Source organism: Ischnura elegans, chromosome 5 (genome assembly GCF_921293095.1).
Source record: "Ischnura elegans chromosome 5, ioIscEleg1.1, whole genome shotgun sequence".
NCBI lineage: Eukaryota > Metazoa > Arthropoda > Insecta > Odonata > Coenagrionidae > Ischnura > Ischnura elegans.
Genome location: NC_060250.1, coordinates 92,848,559 through 92,873,426, shown reverse-complemented (window position 1 = coordinate 92,873,426; position 24,868 = coordinate 92,848,559). Strand labels below are relative to the sequence as shown.

Here is a 24,868-nt window from a genome sequence, read left to right as displayed (position 1 = left end):
TTGTATGAAAGTATTTATCATTAGGTCATATAAAATCAGTTAAAGTAAAGCCAATGCTGCAAAATGGATTTTACCGTGAATATTACAATGATTATGGATTTTAGATAGCTTAATGGTAGCTGGTAAAATTATTTGTTTTTGGAGTTACTCGATGAAAGTGCTTTATAGTAATTTGAAAACTTTGTAACATTCTCATAAATTACTTTCTACAATGCACAGTAATGGTAATAGTAGTGTTACAGTTATTTTGGAAAATATTACAATTGGTTTCATTTTTATATCATAGCTTGTTCTTTTTTTAGCTTAATTTATAAAGTATAACTTTCATAGCATAGTAGATATTGCCTACAGAAATGAAATATTGAAACAAGGAAAGCTAATCTTGGTGAACTTAGGCCATGGGTCCATTTCATTCAGCACTAATTGGAGGTTTTGGAGTAGCAAGTTAAAAAGTAACTAATGTTTACTTACAGCCCTGGCTATTTTGTACTTTTATTTTGATGATGCAGGAGACATGCACCTAGTTGTGAATATGTATTTCTGCCGCAGGGGCAGTTTAAGGTCATTGCTTAAAGGTCGGGTTCATTATTTACAAAAGTGCCTTAATGGTATGTAATACCTTGAAGCAAGAATGCACCTAAAGTTGGATATGCGTGGACAAATGGCTTTTAGTTATTCTTCAATAATTTTGTAACATTATTTTTTTAATGTGATGAGATAAAGAAACGTACACTGGATATTCACCTTAAACATTGCCCTCTTTTCAATTTTTCCGGATTTTATGGGAGGTGCCCGTCCCCCATTCCCCCGCCTCCACCCTCCTCCCCTCAGCTATTAAGTCAATGCCATTGTAATTCAAATGATAAGTATTTTAAAAAGAACTTCAGTCAGTCAGTGGACACTGTTTAGAAAATTGTAGCAGATAGTTTCTTGTATTTAATGTAATTTTAAATTGATTTCTGTAGAAAAAGAACACGAATATTCCTTCAAATAGCTTATATTATGTTTTGTTGGTGCTGCAATTGTTGTAGTCGTCACCAAGTGGAAAATTTTGTATGCATCTGAGAGAAAAGTTTGCGTATGAGATGGTGGACTAGTTCACAATCCATCCTCATATGGTTTACCTTGTAGTGAATTTCTGCTCGAAAATTACTCTTGCCATCTTTAATAATTCTTTCATATTTAGTTGTTTAGCATAATCCTCCCTTAAATAAAACATAACTTGAATACAATTTGGTGGAAAATATCAGCCGGGGCTATCTTGTCACTCTCATATATTTAAGAAATTCAGAGCAGGGTTTCATGTAGGGTTAAGTTGTTATATATCAAAGTGATTTAGATAACATGGTAGAAATGATTTCAGTGCAGGCAATGTTTGAAAAGGAATTTGAGGGTAAACATTAAGCTGGAATAGTATCGTACTTGCTCCCACATCTAATGCTGTATGCCATCCTTTTAATATGTTAAAATATCTTAGCATGATAAAATCATGAATTTTGATGGATTTAATTGTCTATAAATCTCTTTTTGTGGCATGTTATTTGTGGAATATGTTTAAAATTCTTTCCTAATCATTAATTTTCTAAAAATGTGGCCATGTGCTGGTAAAATTTCTTTTACCACCTCTTTATCGATTGTTTTTATGTTTCTTTTTGTTGAGAATCTTTCATGCTTATTTTTTCATCATCCGATTCCAAGAATTGACGTCAAACTATCTTTGGTCAAACATCTGTAGGGCACTCAGTGTCAAAATTATGATGTCTGTTGAGATTTAAAGTATTGATAAGTTTTCCATTGAGCACATTTTTTGTTTGTAGTATGTTCGAGGTTTTATGGAACTTAATACATAGTTACAAATTTATTAAACCACATTGGGTGTCACTTTGTGTTAGTATATTTTGATCTTAATAGTGTCATCTAATATTCCACAACATTTTCCCTTGATGATATTACTACTGTCACTACATTCAGCAGCAATTTCGAGTATGTTGTTAAGATAGAACCTGTGCTATGAAGTACTTTGTTCATCACCCTCGTAATTCACTGTAGTAGTAATTTGGCTGAATATTGAGGAGTATAGAATTATGAATTATTTATAGGTATTCAAGTTGGATGTCAGATGCAGTAGTAAAAGAAGCAAGTCCTTTTATGTTTTGTATTACTATTAATCAGGCTCATGCTGGTGAGGGAAATGTCATGGAAATAGGAATTAAGACTGGGAGTCAGGACCATTGGATTTTGATTAGGAAAAAACTCCAGAAGTCCAGAATATATATGATATTAGTTAAACAGGCAGAGCAGCCAGGTTCAGCCAGTTGAGTTCTAGCAGTCGGGTAGGCATTTTGTCTAGCTTGCATTAGGAAAAAGTGAAGACAGCCAAGGGCGTACACAGGATCATAACTGGGTGGGGGGGGGGGGGGGGGGGCAAACCAAGTTGCGACATTATTTTATGAGATTATTTCCTAGAAAAATAGTTTTATTTTAGTTACATATTTCATACTAATACATATCATTTTTCATGGGTATAAAGAAATTTTTTTGAATGCTTTCGTTTCAGTTGAGTACTAATTTTGCTTAAAGACTTTTGCGATTTTCACTTCTAAGGGGGGGCAGCTGCCCCTCGCTAGGTATGCCCATGAAGACAGCAAAGACTAGGTCATTGGCACAAAATTTGGCTGACCAAGGGCAAGAGGGATAAGTTTCTAACTGAGAAAGCTGTGGGAATAATGACTGCTACGATTTTTTTCATTTCGACTACCCTCATCCCCCTTGACAACAGAGCTTACTTATTCACAGAGGGTACTCCACAGTGGTCTGAAAGAGATTGAATTTCGGGGAGGCTAGGTTAAGCCTATCGAATTTTGGTTTGTTATCAAAATGAATTCTTGTAAGTTCTATAGCCTTATTTTTTTAAATCACAAATGTTCATCTCCCTGTAAAGCACATATGCAGCTTCTGTGTCTGAGGGTGCGATTTACTTATTAATTTTTGGTATGTATGGAGGGTCTAGTGTTGTTGCCACCATTGCCCGTTATGAAAGATAATAACTGCTGATGTTCTTGATAGGATGGGGGAGAAATTCAAATGTCTACTTGACATTGCTCGCGTTGCTTACGGAGGACATACTGAATGCGTGTGTTTTATTTTTCCACAAAACTAGACAATGTGAGAGTCATTTTAAGGAGTTGCACAGCTTAATGGCTTGTGCCATATTTAAAAATGACCGATATTTGAATCTAATACATTCTTTAGTTGTCACCCTGTACATATGTATGTATTTCAAAAATAATAACAAAGAACCACCATGAAATTGTTTGCTTTTTCTCCTAAGCCATGTTAATAGTTAACTCTTTGGTCCATCTCAGTTATTGATCGTGCAATGGTGACAAAGGACTATACATATCTATTTATTTGGGAAGTCTGACTACTCCTGGAATGGATATTAAGCATTTTGTATGTCAGTGTAATACATTATAAAAGCTAATCAGAGCAACCTTATCGCAACATAGTATTTTTTATCGTTATTTTGATTGTTATTCCTTTGAATGTCAGCAAGAGTGTAATATTGGTAAATTTTATTGAAATTCAGGATGACAGTTTATGTAATATATTGTTGTGCATTGCATTATACTCTTCAATTCAAAGGTTTATCTAAAGAACATGAAATTTTCATTTTATTTGAAATTTTAATACAAATTTATTAATGTCAAGTCCGTCAAGTTTTCTCATCAGATTAAGGGATGGTAGATGTGGTGATGACTTAAGAATATGAGATGGTTTATTCTCACCAAATCTCATGAAGTTCATTCAGAGCTCTAATGTAGTTACATTGTTTTGATTAGCATCGCCTAGATTGTGGCGGCAGTCTATTCTCTCATTTAATTCATCCCTGAAACTCAGTCTCTGTCCATTCAATCTGTCTAATCTCTGGCCATTTAATTATCACCATAATCTAAAAATCACATATCCTATAACATCATTTGATCCCGTAATTTCCCTGCTATGTAGCTTTGCTACCCCCTCTTCAAATTTGTCTACCCATCCCGATAAATATCTATTCAACATATTTATCACTTGAAAATTGAAATTTTTTTTCTTCCTCCAATCTTTGATGGAAAAATTTCATCATCCAGCGTATTCTACAAGAAAATCAAAGGCACCACTTTTTGTTAACTTAAGGTGGCAGGGCCCTTTAATTTGATTATTGAAGTATTTCCATGGCAGGGTAAATCTTCATCAATAAGACCCTCTTTTGGAAAAATGTTGGAAACAAAATAATCGGCACTGCCATTTTGAAGGCAGAACTCTGTACATAGTTTGGTTTTTTGCTTGCAAGATCTTTGGTCGTGGTTTGACCTTCAATTTTCTCATTATTTGTTGTTGAGTTTGTCATTCAATGATCATCGCATGATTTCATTCATGGCTGCTCATTCTCGTTGCGTGTGAGCTTGTAGATCGATGTGCATGGATGTTTAGATTTTGCATCCAGTCCAATCTTCCTGATCAATCTATGATTTGACAGTACAAAATTGTATTTTGTACTTTTTGTTTACTTCGATTTCTTATGAATGGATTTATATTTTGGGGTCTTTGTTTAAATCTGGAATAATGTGATTCAAAGAAGATAGTTTATCCGAAGATTAATATAAATTTATTTCATGTTTCTTAATTCAATGACAGAGCAAAGTTTCTTTTTCTGTGCAGAATGTAAGGTCTTCAACCTGCTGCATGCATCTTTGTTTTGTGTGTCTTATGATAATATTTGCCTGATGAACTTTAATTGGACCAAGTCTAATTGGAGACCTCAGTTCCAGTTGAAATATATGAGGTCCTAAAAATATTCTATTAACAGAAATCAGATAATTTGTTATAATTGTAATCTTAACACTCACAAAAGCATGTGGGTAAGAATTTGGCTCTATCTGCAAACATCATTAATATGGGAATTTTCTCCTATATGTCATGAGTATTAATGTACTTAAGGAACAAAAGATTTGGCAATAAGCTAGTACTCTGATAACTTGATTTATTCATTGGGGTTTCGGATAAACCATCCTCTAAAAGTAATTGATTTCTTACTTCATTGACGCATTGCCAGTGATTCTTATATCCTAATGTAGCACCATCTTCCATGGAGTTAAATAGGAAGTTAATGGTTATGTCTATTTGAAGTATATAACATCTCCTCTCCATTTCCCATCTGCTAATGGAGGTTTATTGCCTAAATTGGGATTGCCACTGTTAAATTTGAAGGTATTAATGTATTCATGAAAAGGAAACTTTATCAGAATTGTGTGGTGAATATCATATGATCTTCAAATACAGTTAAGCTAGACTTTTTCATTCTTTCAATTTAAACAAATTTAACCCTTGAAACTCATAACCTGTTGTGGTATATCAGTCATCTTACTGTAGACCCAAGTCTTCTGTCCTTGCATTGCCAGCCTTGGCTGCATCACCACCTGATTTCTGTGAGTTGTGTTGGATAGACGAATGGCAGGATTATCCCTTAGAAGAATCTCTTTAAGCAGTTGTCCATTTCGATGCTGTTGTCTTGGTCAAAATTCAATTGTGTATTTCGTTTGTCATTCAAGCTGAGCAATACAATGATCATCCAACTTGATATATTTACAGTCAATTACAAAAGTCTGTCCTCAATACCTCAAACCAGCATGAGCGACTACGTTTTATGTTGAGCTATAACTTTCGGCATTGCATATGCCCTCTGTACCTAGAAAGGGCCAGTTTGACTTACTCAGAATATCCACTTCAGTCTCACCGAGGCATTCTTAACTATCCTTTTATTCCTCTCTGTTCTCCCCAACTCCTGAGGCAAGGCCACTAGGTGAAGCATAAGTTCCCGGTAATGTGATTCTCACTCTGATAAGTAGTCAAGTGATGTATTTCTTGTCTTTTACATCCTTTATGACCTCTCCTATTTTATTCATTCAAGGCCGTCCCTTGCCCTTCTTTCTGTCCACCTGTCATTACACGATTGTTTCTATCAGGCCATCATACCTCATGATGTGACCGATTAAGGTTTACAGTCTACTTTCTAGAGTTTTTTAGAGGTCTTCTCTTTTCTCCCACTCTTCTCAACACTTCCTCATTACTTACTTGGTTGATCCATTTTATCTTCATCAGTCTTCAGTAGCACTACATTTCTGATGCTCGACTTCACTCTTGACTTCTCTGCAGCTGTCATCATCTAAGCCTTGCTCCCTTAGAGAAACATGCTCTAATATTCATTTTAGATTCTTTTGCTACGATATCACCCCATGGTCATCAAATATTTGTGTCATTTAGCAATGATACTCAACTGCTAAATGAATGCCATTGATATCACTGGAAAAATGTTCTTAAGCTCCCTTGCAGTGAAGCTGTTAACAATGACTTGAGCCACATTCCCCCAGTGTGTGTAGGAGTCTACTTCAAATTAATTCTCTGGTGTTATTATAACTTCTCATGCTGCAAATACCTCTGGTGTTCAGTGTATGTTCGTAGTTTCATAGACTTTCACGATACGTCAGTCCACGTTGTGTTACAGTATTGCGTGTCCAGTGTCATTTGTACGTCTTGTTCCTCTAAAGTCATCAAAAATCCTAGGAGAGCAGGATGTTATGGTAGTTTTCTTGATTGAAAGTTTTCCCATTGGTTTGGAGGTTCCTGATTACAGCCGAGAACTAGATGAATGATTGTGGAATTTCCACTCTTTCCTCTGCAGGGGTGAGCTTTCTAATTCTTTCTATGAAATATCCAAGGGTATATTGTCAGACTGGATTATTTTTTTTCTTTTAACATCTCGCTATGCTAATATTTCTTATGCATAGCAACATGTCCTATCTAACGTTCATTCATCCATCAACACACAGCCCAACTCATTATTATTGATGAGATGGCAAAAGTTTCAGATAATGTCCAGTGTGTTACATGTAAGCGCACTAAGGAAAGATTTTTGCTCGAAAGAATTTTAAGGGTTGTTTTTACCATATTAAAGTTTACCCTATCCACGTATAAAAAGAAAACTAGTGGTGAGGATGTCGTGAAAATTTCAGAATACATCCTCTATGTTACTTATAGGCTTCTTTGAGAGACGATTTAAATGGAAAACAATTTTTGAGTTTACTTACATGCCGTTATTATTCGCTTTACACAAAAAAAGCAAATCATAAGAGACGAGATACTAGTATAACATGAAATTTTCCATCAATATTCTTGACAGAAATATAGGCACATCAAGGAATGATGTTTTGGAAAACAATGCTTGGGGTAGTTTTTACCCCATTCAATTTAATAATTACTACCACATGAAAAGAATTAATTTCCTTTAAGATGTTTCTTCCAATTCCTTTTTAACTACTTCAACCAAAGATATTGTACACAAAGTTGAGTTGATTACGAACTTTTGCTGTGTTGACAATTGAAATTCAATGGGTATCTTGCACGATATCAAAATAATTTTGTACCCCTGCAAGGTATGATTTTCGTGTGAAATTATCAAGTGGCAATCCTACTGAGCTGTCTTTCTCAGTGTGGCGATGGGAAATGGATTAAGAGAGGAGGATATGGGTGCAGAAGAGGGGTTTGGGAGACATTGGATGTTTTGTTTTGTAAGATGGGAATGGGGAAGGGGAGATTGGGTGTGATGAGCTTCGTTGTTAACGTCCCTTTGCAGGCGGCCCAGGCCAATCGGCCGAACGTTGCCTCCACTGAATCCACGGGCACCGTGCCCTTTGCCTCACCACCATCCCGACCCCAAGGCTTGCATTGTTGCCTCCTCAGTGTGAGTTGGGAGACTTAATAATTCTCACTGTTCAGGGCACCGGATTTAGGGGTGTTAGCTCCTTGTTCCCCTCTTTTGTTCTGCTGTCGCTCCTATGTTTTGTTGTTTGTTTTGTTTTGGTTTTATTTTTCCTCTTAACAATGATGGGCTGGGCAACCCATGCCTGATATGGTTGTGTTTACCTGACTTTATGCCATTTTTATTACTCAGGAAGTAAGTCTCTAGTTTTCTTCTTTGCAAGCTAAGTAGCTAAGCAATATATCATCGTGGTTAGGGGAATATGAGATAGTATTGATTGAAAGTACTAGTAAAGCGACTAGACTCGTGCAACTCTCAATAAAGCAATACCACAATATGCAGTGGCACTGTAGCCCCTTTGACTCTTCTTCCATTACTAGGCTTAAATACGACTGGATGGGCAATCCACGCTGGATATGGTTGTGTTTACCTGACTAGATGTCATTTTTATTACTCAACCAAGAAAGGAAGGAAGTCTTTAGTTTTCTTCTTTGCAAGCTAACGTGATTGTCATCGCAAGGCTGACTATAACTGTGTGGAAAATATATTAGCCTCTCAAGCGTAACTTTAAAGTTAACCTGAGCCTGTTCAATGCAACGTCAGCATCCAGCCAATTCCGCGCCCCAAGCGTTTACAGTGCACTGTATGAGTCAAGCTTTTTCATTGGGTATTATTTTCCTCTAATTTCAATGTGTTCTTGTTCTTGCAGCTTTTATGAAAGTGAGATGATTTGGCCCCCTTTTATTGTGGTATTCTTCAACATCAGTATTGTAGTCGTAAACAATTTAACAGAGGTGTCAACTCTTTCAATTAGTCTTTGACATCTCTCAACTTTATACACACTGGGTGATCTAAATACCTTCAATTGAAGTCACGCCTCAGGCATTGAGTTGACTGGATGCATATTGTGCATTGTGCACCTTTGAAGGGTTTAAGAAGCCGATTAACAATTGTTTTACTTCATAATTTTAGGAATTAAATAACTATAAGCAGTGGTTCCAAAATCAAGTGAATTTTAATTCCAGATTGACCTGCTTTGCAGTACAGATTCACTTATGTTTCTCCATTTTGTTGCCTCATCTTGTTAAAGTGTTTTAAGCAATGGCATATCCAAAGATAGCTAGCTTGATAAGGTGCTCAGTGTGATTCTCATAGTTCACAAAAGGATCATTTATTTCTGCTGTTCCTGTGAATTCATCTTTAGTCTGCATAAATTAACTCCTCAGACAAATTCCACGTACAGTAATTTGTGAAGTAAATATTGTTACCATCAAGTCATGTTCAAACTTAATGAAAATAAAATATTGAGATGGAAGTGTTTTTGCTCTAGTGCCCAATTAGTTATTGAGATATTATTGCTTGAACGTCTAGATTCATGCAACTCACAATAAAAAAATACCACAATATTCAGTGGCAATGTAGCCCCTTCGACTCTTCTTCCATTGCTAGGCCTTAGGATCACACAGAAGGAGCTATGTTGCCATTACATTTCAGTATTGCTGTGCTGAACGTTGTGCAGTTTTTGGCATTTTACTAATTCTTTCTGTTGATAGTGTCTCTAAAACTAAGGCCAATCGATTGCTAGTGTAAAAATAATTTTCTCATCAAATTGCATTTACTATTGCTCTGCAATGTTTGAATATGATCTGGTGGTGACACTTGAATACCTTCCCCTGCGAGATACAATCACGTGAATGCAATGACATAAATTGCCCTCTCGTAGATATTTTTGATTGACTGTAAGGCTATCACATTGGACATCATGAATCTCCTCATATTTCCCATGAAATTTTATGATTAATGAAGTGCTCATGGTCTGCTACATGTTGGCTTAGAAAGACTGAGATGATGGTTCTGTTTCCTCTCGTAGTGAATTTTTTCTTGTGGCAATTTATGTTTATACCATCTCATTGTCATTAAAGTTCCCATGAAGTAAGACTTAAGCTATTATTTTTAAATAATGGTATATTTTATGCTTGTGAAGTATAACCTGCTAGAAATCCCAGCAAGAAATGGATCAATTCATCGTAGCAGGATTCGACTGCTCTCAAGTCTAGCTCGTCTACAGTCTTGAGAAGTCCTGTTATTTTCATTGCGAGTTAGCGATTTCCAACTCACATTATTGGAGCGAGAATAGGCCTTATATCATTGTTGATGCTTCAACTGTTTAATCATATGAAGAACCTCAGGTAAACACAGCTGGTTCGTGATATTCTTTTCATTGCTCTTACCTCACGTTATTTCATATTTTCTCCCAAGTATATTATAATTTTTTGAAGAAATAACCATTTTATATGTTGAATTCTCTTATTGATCTAAGTTGGTCTTAGAGTAAGTTAATGGCAAGTGTCTACGTTACTTCTTCGATAAGATATGTAATGGTATAAAAATTCTGCACCTTCTAGGAACTTGCTTTTTATGAAAAACCTTCACTATGATTGTTGTCAAGCAAAAAGCTTGATTTTATGAGTTTAGCTCAGTTTGATGATCTTGGAATTTTTCTACAGTTTTTTCCCTTGTCATTTCTCAATCTCAAAATTTGATTTTCTTCATGGTATTGAAAATGTTCTGGAACATGGGCTACACTAAATGTTTATGGGCAAAATCCCTAAATCCGGCCTGCTATGTTCCATGTGTTTTAATTATACTCTCTCCGGGAATGCCACCACTAACTATTATTTATGAAGTTACTCCTTGAGATTTTAGTGTGCGTAACTTCAGCACCTTCGATTATTTTGATTATGTGATACATCCAGGAAGAAGTAATTTTACCTGATTTTTTTCAAATGTGTCTCTCTCAAAGTGAAGCATTCCCGGAATTTTACTGTGGAATTCATATCTTTTTTTTGTTATTCTTTTTCTTTTATTTACTAATAAATGTTTTTATTCATTCATTATACATTATATCAATCACCAAAAGTAAGCTTTAATCAAGTCCAATTGTAAGCCACCATGGAAATATTCACAAGTTTGCTAGAAAGTAGAAACAGTTGTAGTTTTAAAACTATGATTCAGTTTGAAAGACTTTAATATAAGCATTGAGTAATGTTTCCCCGTAGTGCTTGTGGAATTGCAATTTTTCCTATTGCCTCATGTTTTATTTGTTTCCAAGTGACTTTTAATGCTAATTTCTTTGAGTATGCAATGCTACCATGCAATTTGCTGCTTCTTGGATGTTTGGCAATGGGGTATTTTTAAATGATACTGCAACTTTGAAATTGAAGCCATTGGAGTAAAGCTCAGATTGATAATGCATTCCATTTGATTAAATTTATCTAATTTACTTAGGAAACAGTTCGCTGAATTCTTCTTGTTGTTTTGTTCACATTATTTGTGCTACTTTGATTCTTTCACGACTTGCATCTTTTCTTTAGGTGTGTTATCAAAACAGACATTTGTATCAAATAATTGTGTTTCTGTAAACATTTAATAATTTCCGTTCTTTTGGTTTTTATTTTAATATACTCAAATTGATTTATTCCGATCTTTGTTTCCTAATTCGTAGTGTTAATTAGTAGACTTCTGTTCCTTTTTAATGGTCATGAAGCAGTGCTCTTTACTGTCAAGAAATGAGCTTTTTTTGTCCGAGTTATAACATATTACATTTCTTAAAATTATTGGTCAGTTGGTTTTCTTGTCAATTGGGAATTGGAGGACATCTGTGATTCTTCTGGAGAGAATGAATTGCAGATGCTTCCTGTGGTGATTGACTTATAAAGTCTCTCCGAGGGAAACTTGCCCTTTACAAGTGAAACCAAACGACCTTTGATTAAAATGGGTAGGAGCACATTGGACCCATATAAGTCTGGTGTCATTAATACTTTGTCAGATGGCATTATCATCATGTTAACTCACCCTAATCCTTACATCATATAGGGAAAAATCTATGAATTTGATCATAAAAGGAAAATTTGGTTATTTTACCTTAATATCTGGAATTTTTTCTGTTTACGGCCATTTCCATGATTAAAGTCATAATTACCTACACTGAAAGTTCCCACCATGTCGTGACGGTCATAGCAAGTGGTCACAGAGCAACTGAATTTACAGTCCAGCCTGTGAGAGTTGTTCGATGACAGTTCAAAAGGATATATTTGCATCATATAACCATGGATAGATTATGGGGGTTTACATAAATTACAGCCGTTGAAAAGGCCACAATCACGAAAAAAAAGTGAAATAATTCGGGCTGATAAATCGGCCCCTGGCAGTTTTTGCTCAACCAGTGAGGGCTGATATATCGGCCCAGTGGGAATAAAAGGGTTACAGAAGCCCTTTCTTAGAATCACCAATATAAAGAATTCTTCCTTTGTGTCCTTAACGCTCATCGTCCCTTCTGGCTCCTTTCTTTGCGGAACCCTTTTGTTTACATGTGACGTGGGCGTTTCCCTTTCTTACCTGGCAACCTTGCCCCCACCCTTAACTAGACCCTTCTAACTGTCATCAGACATCTCAGCGGCTGGACTGTAAATGGATTTTTGACACCACAGGTGACCATGATGGATTGTTAAGGCATGGATTTTGACAGAATTGATGTCTGCAGTTCTTCTAAACAGTGAATTCATTTTAGATTCAAAGTAATGGGATATCAAATATTTTGTTCCAATGATTATACATATGCAATGATTTGCAATTTGGCAAGTGCTTTCTCAATAAAGCACGAATTATCTTACAATCCTGACTTTCCACACAATTTCTCAGTTGTATAATCGATGCCTCCACTGCACAAATGCTCAACAATCGCTTACCAAATCAAATCTGCTCATCTAGTGGCACTAGTAGTACTAGATTAATGGATTAGATTTGGTGGCCGATTGTTGAGCGTTTGTGCAGTGGAGGTATCGTAATATTGGGTAATATTTATTGTATTGAACCAAATTTAATGGGAAAGAATTGATTAATTCCTGGTTATTTAGGGTAGGGGCAATTCATCTGTGTAATATTTGTCCTAGTTCAAATATGTGTTAAGGCCAAAGACAGTGGGAGATTCTATTTTGTCACAGAGTTAGCGTATCGTCGGTAAATAATAATATATCACTTTTTTCTTTGTTTCTTGTGTATGATGGCCGTCATTGTGTTTGCCAACAAATTAATTTATCTGTGAAAGAAAAGCCAAACACTCAGGGATTCATTGTGTTCCTACGCCAATTTTTCTCATTTTCCTGCTTCTATGTCATCCATCATAAAAATTATTTATTCCTCATTCATGTTGGAGTGATATATTATTTTCATTTGATTTTTATTATTTTTTTCACTGTATTGGAGCTTCAAATAAATTCTTTGCCAAAAATTTTCAGATCTGCGACTTTGGACTAGCCCGAGTGGCTGATCCTGACCACGATCACACCGGGTTCTTAACAGAATATGTTGCTACTCGATGGTACAGAGCACCGGAAATAATGTTAAACTCAAAGGTATGTTCATCTAATTAAATCTAAATGTAATTGAATGTATGCAATTGTAATTGAAAGCAATTTTATTTATGGCGTTATGCATAAAAATTTACTCAGTCCTTCTTCAATGATTCGTGACTCCTCTTCTCCTTGGGTGGGCAACTGTTTCATTTGTCTAGTACATTATCTCTACCAGCTCTAATCAGCATGCTTAGCTTCTTGGAGCATTAAGCTTCAAATACATTTACAGGGTATTTCAAGTTAAGATGGATTTATTTTGGAGTTGGCTGTAATGTGCAAATGAATTAGTGGGTGAATAATATTGTGACTCGATTATTTTAATTAGAACTACTTACTGGCAGAATCTGTGATTTTAGGGAAATGGAATGGAATTGTGAGTTGAAGGATTTATTGTGTTTTTGATTGCTGACTTTTTACTTGACAATGCAGTAAGAAGCTATACTGGTTTTACTTCTCATAAATTAGTGCTTTGTTTTCTTCTTAATTTGAAATCAATTTTATTTTGGGATAAAATATATCATTAAACCATCTCTCCTGCATGCCAAGAAACACAGAAGAAGATTTTGCTGCTGTTCATTCAGAAGTTTTTTTTATTATTAGACAAAGAAAATCTTGAAATATGATATGATGCTTTCCCGGCAAATAATGTGAGTAAACTCTTCTTGGGATTCCCACTGGGTTAATTTATCCATATTAGCCAATGTTTCAAGCTCTGACTCTGGGCTCATCCTCAAGGCTGAGTGTACCATCAAAGAAAATCTTCTTAGCCTTCTTTATACTAGTAAGCAAGTGCTCTGACTTCATTTTGTTATGCTGTAAAATCACATTAACCAGAAGATCATCTATGTGTTGTGTTTGTATCTAGGCTGAGCTATATCAGAGGGTATTGCTCATAGTGAACCCACATGCGCATTGGTGACCCTTTGGTAAACTCTAATACACAATTTTTTTAAACGTATACGGGGACTAGCCGCGGTGATAACTTTTTACAGGAGTCACCCACAATGCACAATCGTGCGAAAGATCCACAGAGAAAAAATCATTCGCCTTGACCGAGATTCGAACCCGGATCCCCCGATTTCCGGTCGAGTGCTTTAGCCAGTTAAGCTATCGAGGCATCATTCTTCCCTGTGGATATTTTCGGACATTACCGGACAAGATGTTGCTGGATTGCTGAGCATATTATGCCACAAGCAGTCCAAATCGTGCGCACAGCGCCACAGCCGGAGAGCAGGCCCGGACATAGAACACAAAGAAGTGTTCGCTCTAGACTAGTTTAAAGTGCAGGTGACTCCGGTAAAAAGTTATCACCGCGGCTAGTCCCGGTATACGTTAAAAAAAACTAGTCTAGAGCGAACACCTCTTTGTGTTCTATGTCCGGGCCTGCTCTCTGGCTGTGGCGCTGTGCACAAGATTTGGACTGCGTGTGGTATAATATGCTCAGCAATCCAGCAACATCTTGTCCGGTAGTGTCCGAAAATATCCACAGGGAAGAATGACGCCTCAATAGCTTAACTGGCTATAGCACTCGACCGGAAATCGGGGGATCCGGGTTCGAATCCCGGTCAAGGCGAATGATTTTTTTCTCTGTGGATCTTTCGCACTAATACAGAATGATGATTTTTGAATAGGTATTATGATGGGTGTACTTATATTATTTTTTCATAGTTGATCCACTCTATTGTAATTACATTTGTCTTCTTTTTGTTTCAGGGTTACACAAAGTCTATCGACATCTGGTCAGTGGGATGCATTTTAGCAGAAATGCTATCCAATCGCCCTATATTTCCTGGAAAACATTACCTGGACCAATTAAATCACATCTTAGGGGTATTAGGTTCCCCAACTCAAGAGGATCTGGAGTGTATCATCAATGAAAAGGTATAGAAACCATGCTCTTTTGAACTTAATGTCCTCTCCTGTTAATACCGCCCATCAAGCCAATGAAATTGTCAATTCTATCCACTCCAGCTTTCTACTATGTTGTTCAAGGATATCAAATGTCATCTTCTTTAGAGATTTCAAAGTGAGTTGAAACAGAATGCCTCCTAAAGAAATTCTATTCTTGTGTCATGTACATATAATTTTTTGTGGAGTAGAAATCCATTGTATTGAGTTGTGAAGATCCCTGGAAAATGACTCGTTACAGCTCAAACTCATTATTGCCAATGTATATGCTAAAAATTGCTTTGTCCCCATTATTTCACCACTCAAAGAAGAAAACGAAGTTTATTTACAAATGCCTATTAATCCTAGAAGGAAATAGGTACATCAATATTTCAATTTTGATTCAAGGAAAAGTTACATTAAAATAATCTTACCCATTACTGCTAAAAGAAAGGCTCTTTCCTCCTAGGCATATTTTCCGGTGCTGAGTGGAATACTTGCACTATAGCTGCTGCAGCTAATGTGTTAATACGCCCAGTACTCCTGGGACCTGATTGTAATGGAATTAAGTATTCTAATATTTATTCATTTCAATTGTTATTTTAGGCTCGAAGCTACTTGCAGTCTCTACCCTTTAAACCCAAGGTCCCTTGGTCTAAGTTGTTCCCAAATGCAGATGCCAAGGCACTTGACCTCTTGGACAAAATGCTCACCTTCAACCCTCAGAATCGTATAGTGGTGGAAGATGCTCTCGCTCATCCATACTTGGAGCAATATTATGACCCAGCCGATGAGGTAAGAAGTGCATCTTTTTTGAAGCATGATAATAATAATAATAATAATAATAATAATAGATTTATTGGTCGTTAAGTAAATGGTTACACTTGACCTCGTCATTTCATTGTACATACATATAATTACAATTTGCAACTTAAATAAAGACAGGATTATTCAGAAAACCATATCTGCTGCCTGAGTAAAAAACTCGTTCACGGAGTACAGCGATTTAGATGCTAGCCAGGAGTGAACAACAGATTTGAATTTTGTACTGTTGCTTCCTCTTGCAGACTCAGGTAATTGATTGAAGAGCTTAATGCCCATGTTTGCAAAGGAATTTTGTGTTATATTTAGTCTCATTTGACCTGCAAATAGGTGATTATTTTTTCTAGTGTCGTGGTCATGTATGTCGGATCTAATTGTAAAAGACTGGAGATTGGAGTGGACATGTACAAGTACTCAATATACATACAGACTGTAAACAGTCAATATTTTCAGTTTCCTGAATAATGGCCTACAATGTTCGGTTGAGGAAGAATGAGTTATTATTCTTATGGCTTTTTTCTGTAACAGAAAAACAGATTTTGTAGCTGGGGCATTACCCCAGATCTCTAGCCCATAACTCAAGTGACTGTTGAAAAGAGCATAGTAAATGGACTTGAGATGTTCTGAGGGGATTAGAAAGCTTAGCTTCCTCAATACGTACAGTGATTTTGAGAGTTTTTTTGTGATCTCTGAAATGTGTGCAGTCCAATTTAGTTTTGAGTCTAGGTGAAATCCTAAAAGTTTTACTGTGTGCGCCTCGCGCATTAGGGATTTTAGGCTACAGATGTGATTTTGCGTTTTGATGGGGGAAGGGGAAGGCGGGGAAAGATGACGAACTTAATCTTCAGTTTATTTCCCCATAGTTTATTAAGAGGTTTATATACCTGAAATTGGAAATTATGCGTCTTTTAACCTTTATATTTAATTTTAAAAAATGGTTACACATATTCCTCTCATGAATTATGAGAAATATTTCACCAAAATCGTACACTCAGAGATTGGCATTTTTTGCAAAACAATCTCCAATTTTCTTCTTCTGGTGTGCATATAAAACAAAAAGATAGTTCTTTTGGAGTAGATAAAATACGTCTGTGAAATACCATTGGGGTTGGTTCTCTGGAAAATACCTTATTTGTTGCTAATATATTTTATTTATAAATGTACAGTTTTTTGCTTAAATATTTAAAAAATCAGAGATAAACATATTCATATCCTGTGAGATATTGATGTCAGCAAGAGATTCCAATGACTTCACTACAAGATGTGCAAAAACTTACCCTGTATTAGTGTTACCATACCTATCATTTTGTAATTTCTCTCTTTCACACTGAATGCCACTGTGCATTTGAGGAGAGTACTCACTTTTTGAGTCTCTTTTGCACTAAATATTATTAGTATCACCTTAAATATTAAGTGTTTAATCAGGGTGTCCATTGACCAGGAAAACCAGGAGAATCTGGAATAGGGTAGTTTACTTCATCAAAGAAAACGAAAGGCATTGATTGCGATTCGTTACCCACTATTAATGTATTCATAATATACAAATTATTTGGTTTTAGAAATCCCAGTTTAGATGAATGTTAATGGTCAATTTTAACCTCATTTCAAAAAGGCCAGATTGGTGGCCATGCGATGCCACTCCATGTGACGTCACAGGGTCCCAGATGCTATACAAGTAGTCAGGAGTTTTAAATCATCTGAGATTATCAATGCATGCATGAGGCATAGAGCTCAGGGAAACATCTCTTAATAATCACCTATTAAAATTGCCCAAGGTTGGAAAGTTTCCTTTGTTTGATAAGGTATTAATAATTCTTATTTAAGCCAAGCGCTATCTGCTAGCAGCCTGCATCATGGTGGCGCTCATAGCCTCACACCAAAGTGGCCTCAAACAGCAGCAGCCAGAACCAGAATGATGTCACACGGACTTTTCCCAGCATTCATACTTAGCCTTCGCGTTTTTGCGTGCTTGAAAATTTTTCACTTTCCATTTAATCTCAAAAAATAGATATCGTCATTAAAAAATCTAAAATCGTGAAATACGTACTCAGGGAGTAATAATCTTTCGATCAAGGCAATTAAAAAAAAATAGGAAACCACCTTATTTTGCGTGAACTTTTAGTCCATAGAATAAATAATGCATGAATTTTTGCTTGAACCTAGAATTTGTTGTTGATTTTTGTTGTTACTTTGTGAAATTAATTCATATTGAATGAAAATTAAACTTTGTTTTTCCACATAAATATTTATTCGATCACTACCGCGGTTTTGATGCACTACTTCATCCTCAGGCCCATGTCGCTGTGCGTCAAAACCACAGTTGTGATCAAATAAATATTTATGTGAAAAAAGGAAGTTTAATTTTCATTCAATATGAACCTAGAATTTCAAAAATCTTTTATTTCAAACTTGTTTCGCATAAATAATTTTGTCAGTTCAATGCCCATTTTCAGAAATGTAAAATAATAAATACTTAAGTATAATATTATTTAAAAGTATTGAAGTCATTTTGGGTGTTTTAGAATTTGTATCTGTTGCAGTAATTATGTAAGATTAGCCTTGAATTTAGTAAAATTTCCCCAAAAAACCAGGGATTATGCATGAATTTTTCTGTTTTGATCAGCTAGAAACACTTTTAATGGACAGAAATTTTGAAGGGAGCAAGATAAGAAATCTGGGGACAAGATCATTTTCTGGTGCATGAATGAATAGCCATTAGCAAGCTAATAATTGTCCAATATGGCCTGAAGAATAAAGAAACTTCGTTTTGGTTATTCATTTGTTTAAAAACTGTAGCTGTGGTGATGCAGTGTCATTGAAACAATATGCTGTTTATTTTTTCAGCCTGTTGCAGAGGAACCATTCCGCTTTGCCATGGAACTGGATGATTTACCGAAAGAGCGCCTGAAGGAACTCATTTTTGAGGAAACAGTGCTCTACAAACAGAAGCTATCTCAAGATCAGAATATGTAAAGTCCACAACTAAAAGGTAATTGCTCGAACGTTTTTTTAGTTTATCACTTTTTGTGTTATTTTGATGGTTCTTAAGTTATTATACTCGCATACTTCCCTGTAGAAAACCCTTGAAATTCACATTCCCAATTTTCATCTGTAAAGTTTGCAGCTACATGTCTTCTTCTCGGGCTACAATTCTTCGACTGGTCTGCTACAGCCTTCCACTTTATCCTGCTAAGCCCAGTCTTTGCACTTCTACGAGTGATTGGCATTCTGTGAAGTCTAGTCTAGGTCTGCCCTCATGGTTTTCTCTATCCTCTTTTCATTCCAGTATGGTTTTGACCAAGCTTTCAAGCTGGTTTTTATGACCAGACCTGGTATTCCCTCTCTTATTTAGCATTCTGCATAATTAGAATCAATTTTTCCCCTAACATGTTAAACATTACCTTTTTCGTGACCCTTGCCACTCAGGGTATTTTCCTTTATTGCTCTACATATTTAAAATGCCTATATCCTTTTCTTCTCTCTCATTAAGTGTCCAGGTCTTGCTGCCATACAGCAGGACAATCCATATGATATGTTTACATTAATAATCTATGTGGGTTCGGCTACATATTTTTGCTGTATAATTGATGCTTTATCCTCATCTTCTCATTCTGAGAGCTTTGTCTCTGTTTTGATATTTTGCTGTTGCTTTTAAAATGTATTATATTATTATTCTGTTTGTCTTTTTTTTTGGCATGGTATCAATTATTTTCCCTATCTTTAGAAAATTTCAGGTTCTTCACATGTTTATGGAAAATGTTGGTGAAGAGTCTTATTTTTCTTTGCAGGACAAACCATCTACTGGAAGTAGCTTCTTTTAACATCATCGTCGTCATCATCAAACCACCAGTAATTCCTTCTGATATCTAGAAGCTAGGTTGAGGAGAGCTGCTTCTTAGAATTGGAAGGAATGACTTTGGGGTCTTCGAATGCCTCTTCTGGAGGATGCACAACCACAAGATTTGGTGCAGGAGAAAAGGGAAAACAACTATATCGGCAGTTAGTGACACTTTGTTGTGGATATGGACGCGAGGGGAATGTTTATTTATTGAGAGACCAAAACGATAGAAAAAGTGTTTTTTAATGTTTTTTTTTCCTCCTTCATTGATTGTCGATGGATCGGTCGTATGGGATATGCTTCCCATTTTCCTCCACATGCATCAATGCGCCTGAACAGCAACAACCTATTTTTGCCCCTTGGTCGCACTCAGCCGGGGGAGGGAATACGAAAGATGGTTCTCGTGAAAAACACATCGAACGAGGACTGAACCCCTCAAGCTAGCTTCGAGGGGTAGACGCTGAGTAGTAAGTATGGATATTTTCTTTGTCCAACGGGCAAAGAACCGAGTGCCCTGTCAGTATTTATCAAGTGGAGGACGGGACGAAACAAGGTTGGGTGTGCGTTTGGTGAATTTAGCTGTGATCTGGCCCCTTGTTCTGTGGGTATGGGGGGGCTGGCAGCAACTTTCTGGATATTTTTAAAACTTGAGTGAAGGGGGTGGTGTGGTAACGTTAGAAGGGACGTTCAGCCCCGAATACCCACCCCCATAGCTCACTTCTCTTTTAAATATTTTTTCAGTTTGAAGTTGAGGAGGCAGCAGTGTCCTGGTGGAATATGTAGTATTGTTAAGTGGATTCTTGTCCACCTTTGTCAACTAGAAACTAAGAAAAAGACAACGCTGAAGGTGTTGACAAGTTTTGAATATTTATCGTACGTTACTTTCCCTAGCTAGATGGAAATTGCTCCTGAATGCCTTATTGGTGTTCACAGAATGCTAACCTTGGCCAGGTCGATATATTTCAGCACCAATAAACTCCAATGATTAAACAGTAGACTCTCGTTTGCATGTTTGTGATAGGAGTGAAGGGAAAGATGTGTATGTGGAACGTAAAAAAAGCGATTGCATTTCACGGTTTTTCATTGCATATTTTAGGCCACCTTTTTAAATCAACCAAAATATGATTGATGTTAATGATACAATGAATTACAAATACATTTTAATTAAAGTTTGAAAGATTTTCCCTTTATTTCTGTGTGTGAAATCTGAGTTGTTTCTATCCATAGCTTTGAATCTGTTTTTCAAACACAATTTTTCATGTCATCCATCGCAGGTGGGGATAAATTACTCAGATGCCTTTAGCTTTTCACCAATTTGTGTGTAATGTAAGTCTATGGATGACTTAAGACCCAATGTGGTGGAATATTGCTCTGAGGTCTTCATTGAATGCAAAGCTTCTACTCATTCTTTTGACTTTTCATGTTTCTTAGCCCTTGGTATCTCTGGTCTGAAAAAATCATGTCATCAGTTTTGCGCATGCCTGTACTGTTGACTCCTCTATTCTCTCTCTGGTTGAAACTCTCATTGTGTGTGCTCATCACTTTATGTTCATTGCATAATTCATTGCCTTCTCATATACTATCTTTGTGGTACTTCTATTGATTTCCTCATTTTTTCATTCTTGCCACACCCAAGTATTTCTGCCTCACATTTCCATGCTCTTACTTTTTTTGTGGTTTAAACTTGACATCATTGGTCATTCTACTATCTTTTCATATTATAAGAAACTGGCATATGGTTAGGAGCCACTTGTGGTGAGTTTATCTCTAATTTAGTTAGAGATTTGGAGACCAATATTTGTTTATCATAGTGATGTGAGAAAAAAATATGATGTTGTACACAGAGTTTGGTGTATTAGAGTGATTTCTTAGCTGTTAAGTGCCAGAAAACGACACTAAGTTGACATCACTTTCTACATAAAATTCATGAATTGAATGTATACACCCTTCTAAAATTCTTTATCGGTTTAATTGTGAATGAGAGGTTGTTTTTAACATTCATCTGGTTAATTAGTTTAGCGGTGATTGTTTAAAAAAAAACTAAGAGCAAGAAACAGCCTTCACTGTAAACAAATGATCGAGACTCAACTGTATTTCAAGTTAAACTGTTTTATTGGAGAGCGAAAATTGGCCGTAATTGTTGAATTTAGATAATTTCACTGAGGAGCTGCTGCCTGAAATGTTTTTTTAATCAATAATGGTTGTGTAGTCCTCTTTAAGTGGAAGCAAGGGGAAGCGAGAGTTGAATTTAAGAAATATTTGGCCTAAACTTGTCATAGTTATCGACTTTTTTAAGTCTGTATGAGAAGATTTCCTGTGCCTCATTACACACAAAATAGTTTCTTCTGTTTAGTCTGTGTGGTGTTCATGTCTTTTGTTGGAGTAAATTTCACAAGACCTTCCATTTGTATAATTCAAAGAAAGTTAGTGTAAAGCGTATGGAAGGAACAGTAAACACAAATCTTATTTATTTTTTTGCAGCAACGTATTTTTATCGTGTGTAATAACTCGTGGTCCCGTTGGATCTTAAGAATCATCTGACAACGTGTATAATTGGATAGTCTTAAAAAAGACGTTTCCCCATTTTTTGAATCATCAAAAAAAAAGCGTGTTTAAATCAATTCACTTTTAACAACCCTTTAGTCATATATTCCAACAACTAGTTGTGTCTCCAACACATATCATCCTTCCCTGAAAATTGCTTGTCAAATTTTTTGAGTACGGTAGATAAAGAATGTCAAACTGGAATTTCAAATGTCCGTGCATACTGTGTGGAGGCAGTTATTGTGCAACCTGCACATATTTATTCATTGTATATGGTACCATGATGTTGTAAATGGAAGAGCTCTTCTCATAGGAGCGAACCAAAAGAAAGTAATTCTGTTAAGTGTCTTTATACCCACCCACTGAAATCACCTTCTGTTCGAGTAATTCCCTCACCTCCCATTTTTGTGGTTCTCAACTAATTCTCATGGAAACAAAATGTTGAATAAGCGTTTAGTCCTTTTATCAACTTCTCTGTGTGTTCACAGCTGTTCATAGTGATGGAATGGATTATTTTCCAATGGATGGAAACAATCCTCATAAAGTTTAAGTTTTCCAGTCAGCTTGGAAAGCCGTGATAACTTTATCCGGATTGATGTAAGATAAATTTATATACATATATATATATTATATATATTTTCTACCTTGTCTTTGTATAAAGTTGTAAAAATGAGTGATTTGGGGGTTTATTGTGGTCACCCCACGGAAGAATGCCAATCCCTTCATCGAGGGGTTGACAAGGTGTCCAAATTTCTCTTTGTTGATGTCGCAGCACTTGCTGGGATCTTTTTAAGTGGCGTTACGAAACAAATGTGTGAGCATTTAAAAGAAAGTTTGTAGACTTAAAACTAGTCTCTGTCGAAAGAGGTCTGAGTCTTTTTTTTTTGTGATTGGGGAAAAAATTGTTCTAAGATTTAAAAAAAAGAATGTATGACAGGAGAGAGTGCTGAAAGTGTGTGTGCTTGTTAAATGTGGGAAGGTTATTTCACACTCTTTTGCGAGTGCTTTTTGTGGATACCCTAGCCCTATGTTTGCGTTCACTTTGACAACTGGAAAAAAAATGATGATAATAAAAAGAAAAAAAAAAGTGATCATGTCGGAGAGGTGGCGAGTATTTTTCCCATTTGTTTGCCTATAAATTACCCCATTTTTATGTGGTCAACTAACTGTTGTCCATATGTCTTGCACATCATTTGTGTTTCCCAATTTTTGTCACTTCCTGGTGTATCTCTCTCTATCTCTCTCCTTCAAACGTCTCCTTTTTAAGGTGGCCAGGTTTTTTAGGTGTCACAAATTTTTGAATGGTTATAATATTATTTTTGTCGTAAAAAATGAGAAACCTAAAAGAGGGGAAGACGGTTGACGATCTGATATCTGTTGCTCTTTGTGTACTATTCTCTGGCCCAGGGGATCCCCGTTCCCAAATAGTGTACCTGTAACTTTTATCAATAAATATGGTGGTTCGATGGCTAATTTAATCTGGCATGGAGGATGAATGAGCTAAGTTTGATACCGTTTCATTCCAATGGCACATTGTGATTCTCTGCCAAGATGAAGACATTTCCAGATTTTTCTCCGTACAGTATTATTGATTTAATTGTTGTGCTGCAATAAAAAGCTTTGTTGGCATTTGTTAAGTTTTTATTGATGAAACTTATGAAAGATTTCTCTGACTTGCAAACAACTGGATTCTTTGATCATTTCAAACAACTCAGAAGGTGGTCTAATCCAACTGTTGGCTGAATTGCACATTCCAGAGAAGGCACGCTGTTTTTAATTTGATGAACGGGCTTAGTATCAACTAGCTTTCAACTTCCTGCAAGATTCTAGCTTCCATAGTTTCACCAAATAATGAAGGCAAGGGTGTTTATTCCAGATTTTTTTAACACTTTAGATCTGATTTCTTAATTTAATTTTTAGCTTGTGTGTACAAGAACATTACCTACAACATAGGTATGTTACTCAAAAGTGATACCCTTTAAAGAGGCAATGAGTTAAGGGGCAGTGTAGGGCACTCAGCTGCTGACTAAGAGATACTGTACTCAAATCTGAAAGATGTTCCCTGACCTTAAAATTTTCACCGTATCGTTTCCTGATTTTCGGAACTTGTCAGGGAAATTTTGGTTGGCCAAGGGACTAGGCTCATAGCAAGGACAATATTGTAGGACCATCAGCGTCCCCTGAATTACATACAACACACTCGAATAACCCAAACTTTAAATTCAATGTTTTTCAACGTTCATAATTTACGACAAAAAAAATATATTTTATTATTTATGCAGTAATTGTTTTTTTAGAATGCTTCCCAGACTCATTGAGAGCTTTCTTTACCAGTTCGCGATCTTTTTAGCGGCGAAAACATGGTTGTACTCCTATTATTTGTGCTCCATGCAAGGCCTGGTATTGAAAACCACATATCAGTGTCTTTTCGATCATGGATACAGAAAATGGTTTGCACGAATGCTTCAAAACCACTCCTCGCAGTCGGAAACTACACTGCCAGGCACCATGCCACGTAGTTGCCTCTTGCACAAGTTGCCCAGGTTGCAACTGCTGCGGGAT

The 24,868-nt window shown here is 36.2% G+C and overlaps 1 protein-coding gene across 1 annotated transcript in view; it reads left to right on the top strand.

Annotated features, from left to right (window-relative positions):
- The window catches only part of LOC124159264 (mitogen-activated protein kinase 1), a 159,589-nt gene extending 135,427 nt beyond the window's left edge, over positions 1-24,162 (top strand). The window contains exons 5-9 of the mRNA XM_046534960.1: positions 13,099-13,215; positions 14,929-15,096; positions 15,709-15,897; positions 18,769-18,913; positions 19,713-24,162. Coding sequence (XP_046390916.1) covers positions 13,099-13,215; positions 14,929-15,096; positions 15,709-15,897; positions 18,769-18,897 — 603 coding nt within the window. The 3' untranslated portion in view covers positions 18,898-18,913; positions 19,713-24,162. The remainder of the gene's footprint in view (positions 1-13,098; positions 13,216-14,928; positions 15,097-15,708; positions 15,898-18,768; positions 18,914-19,712) is intronic.
- The last annotated feature ends 706 nt before the right edge of the window (positions 24,163-24,868 follow it).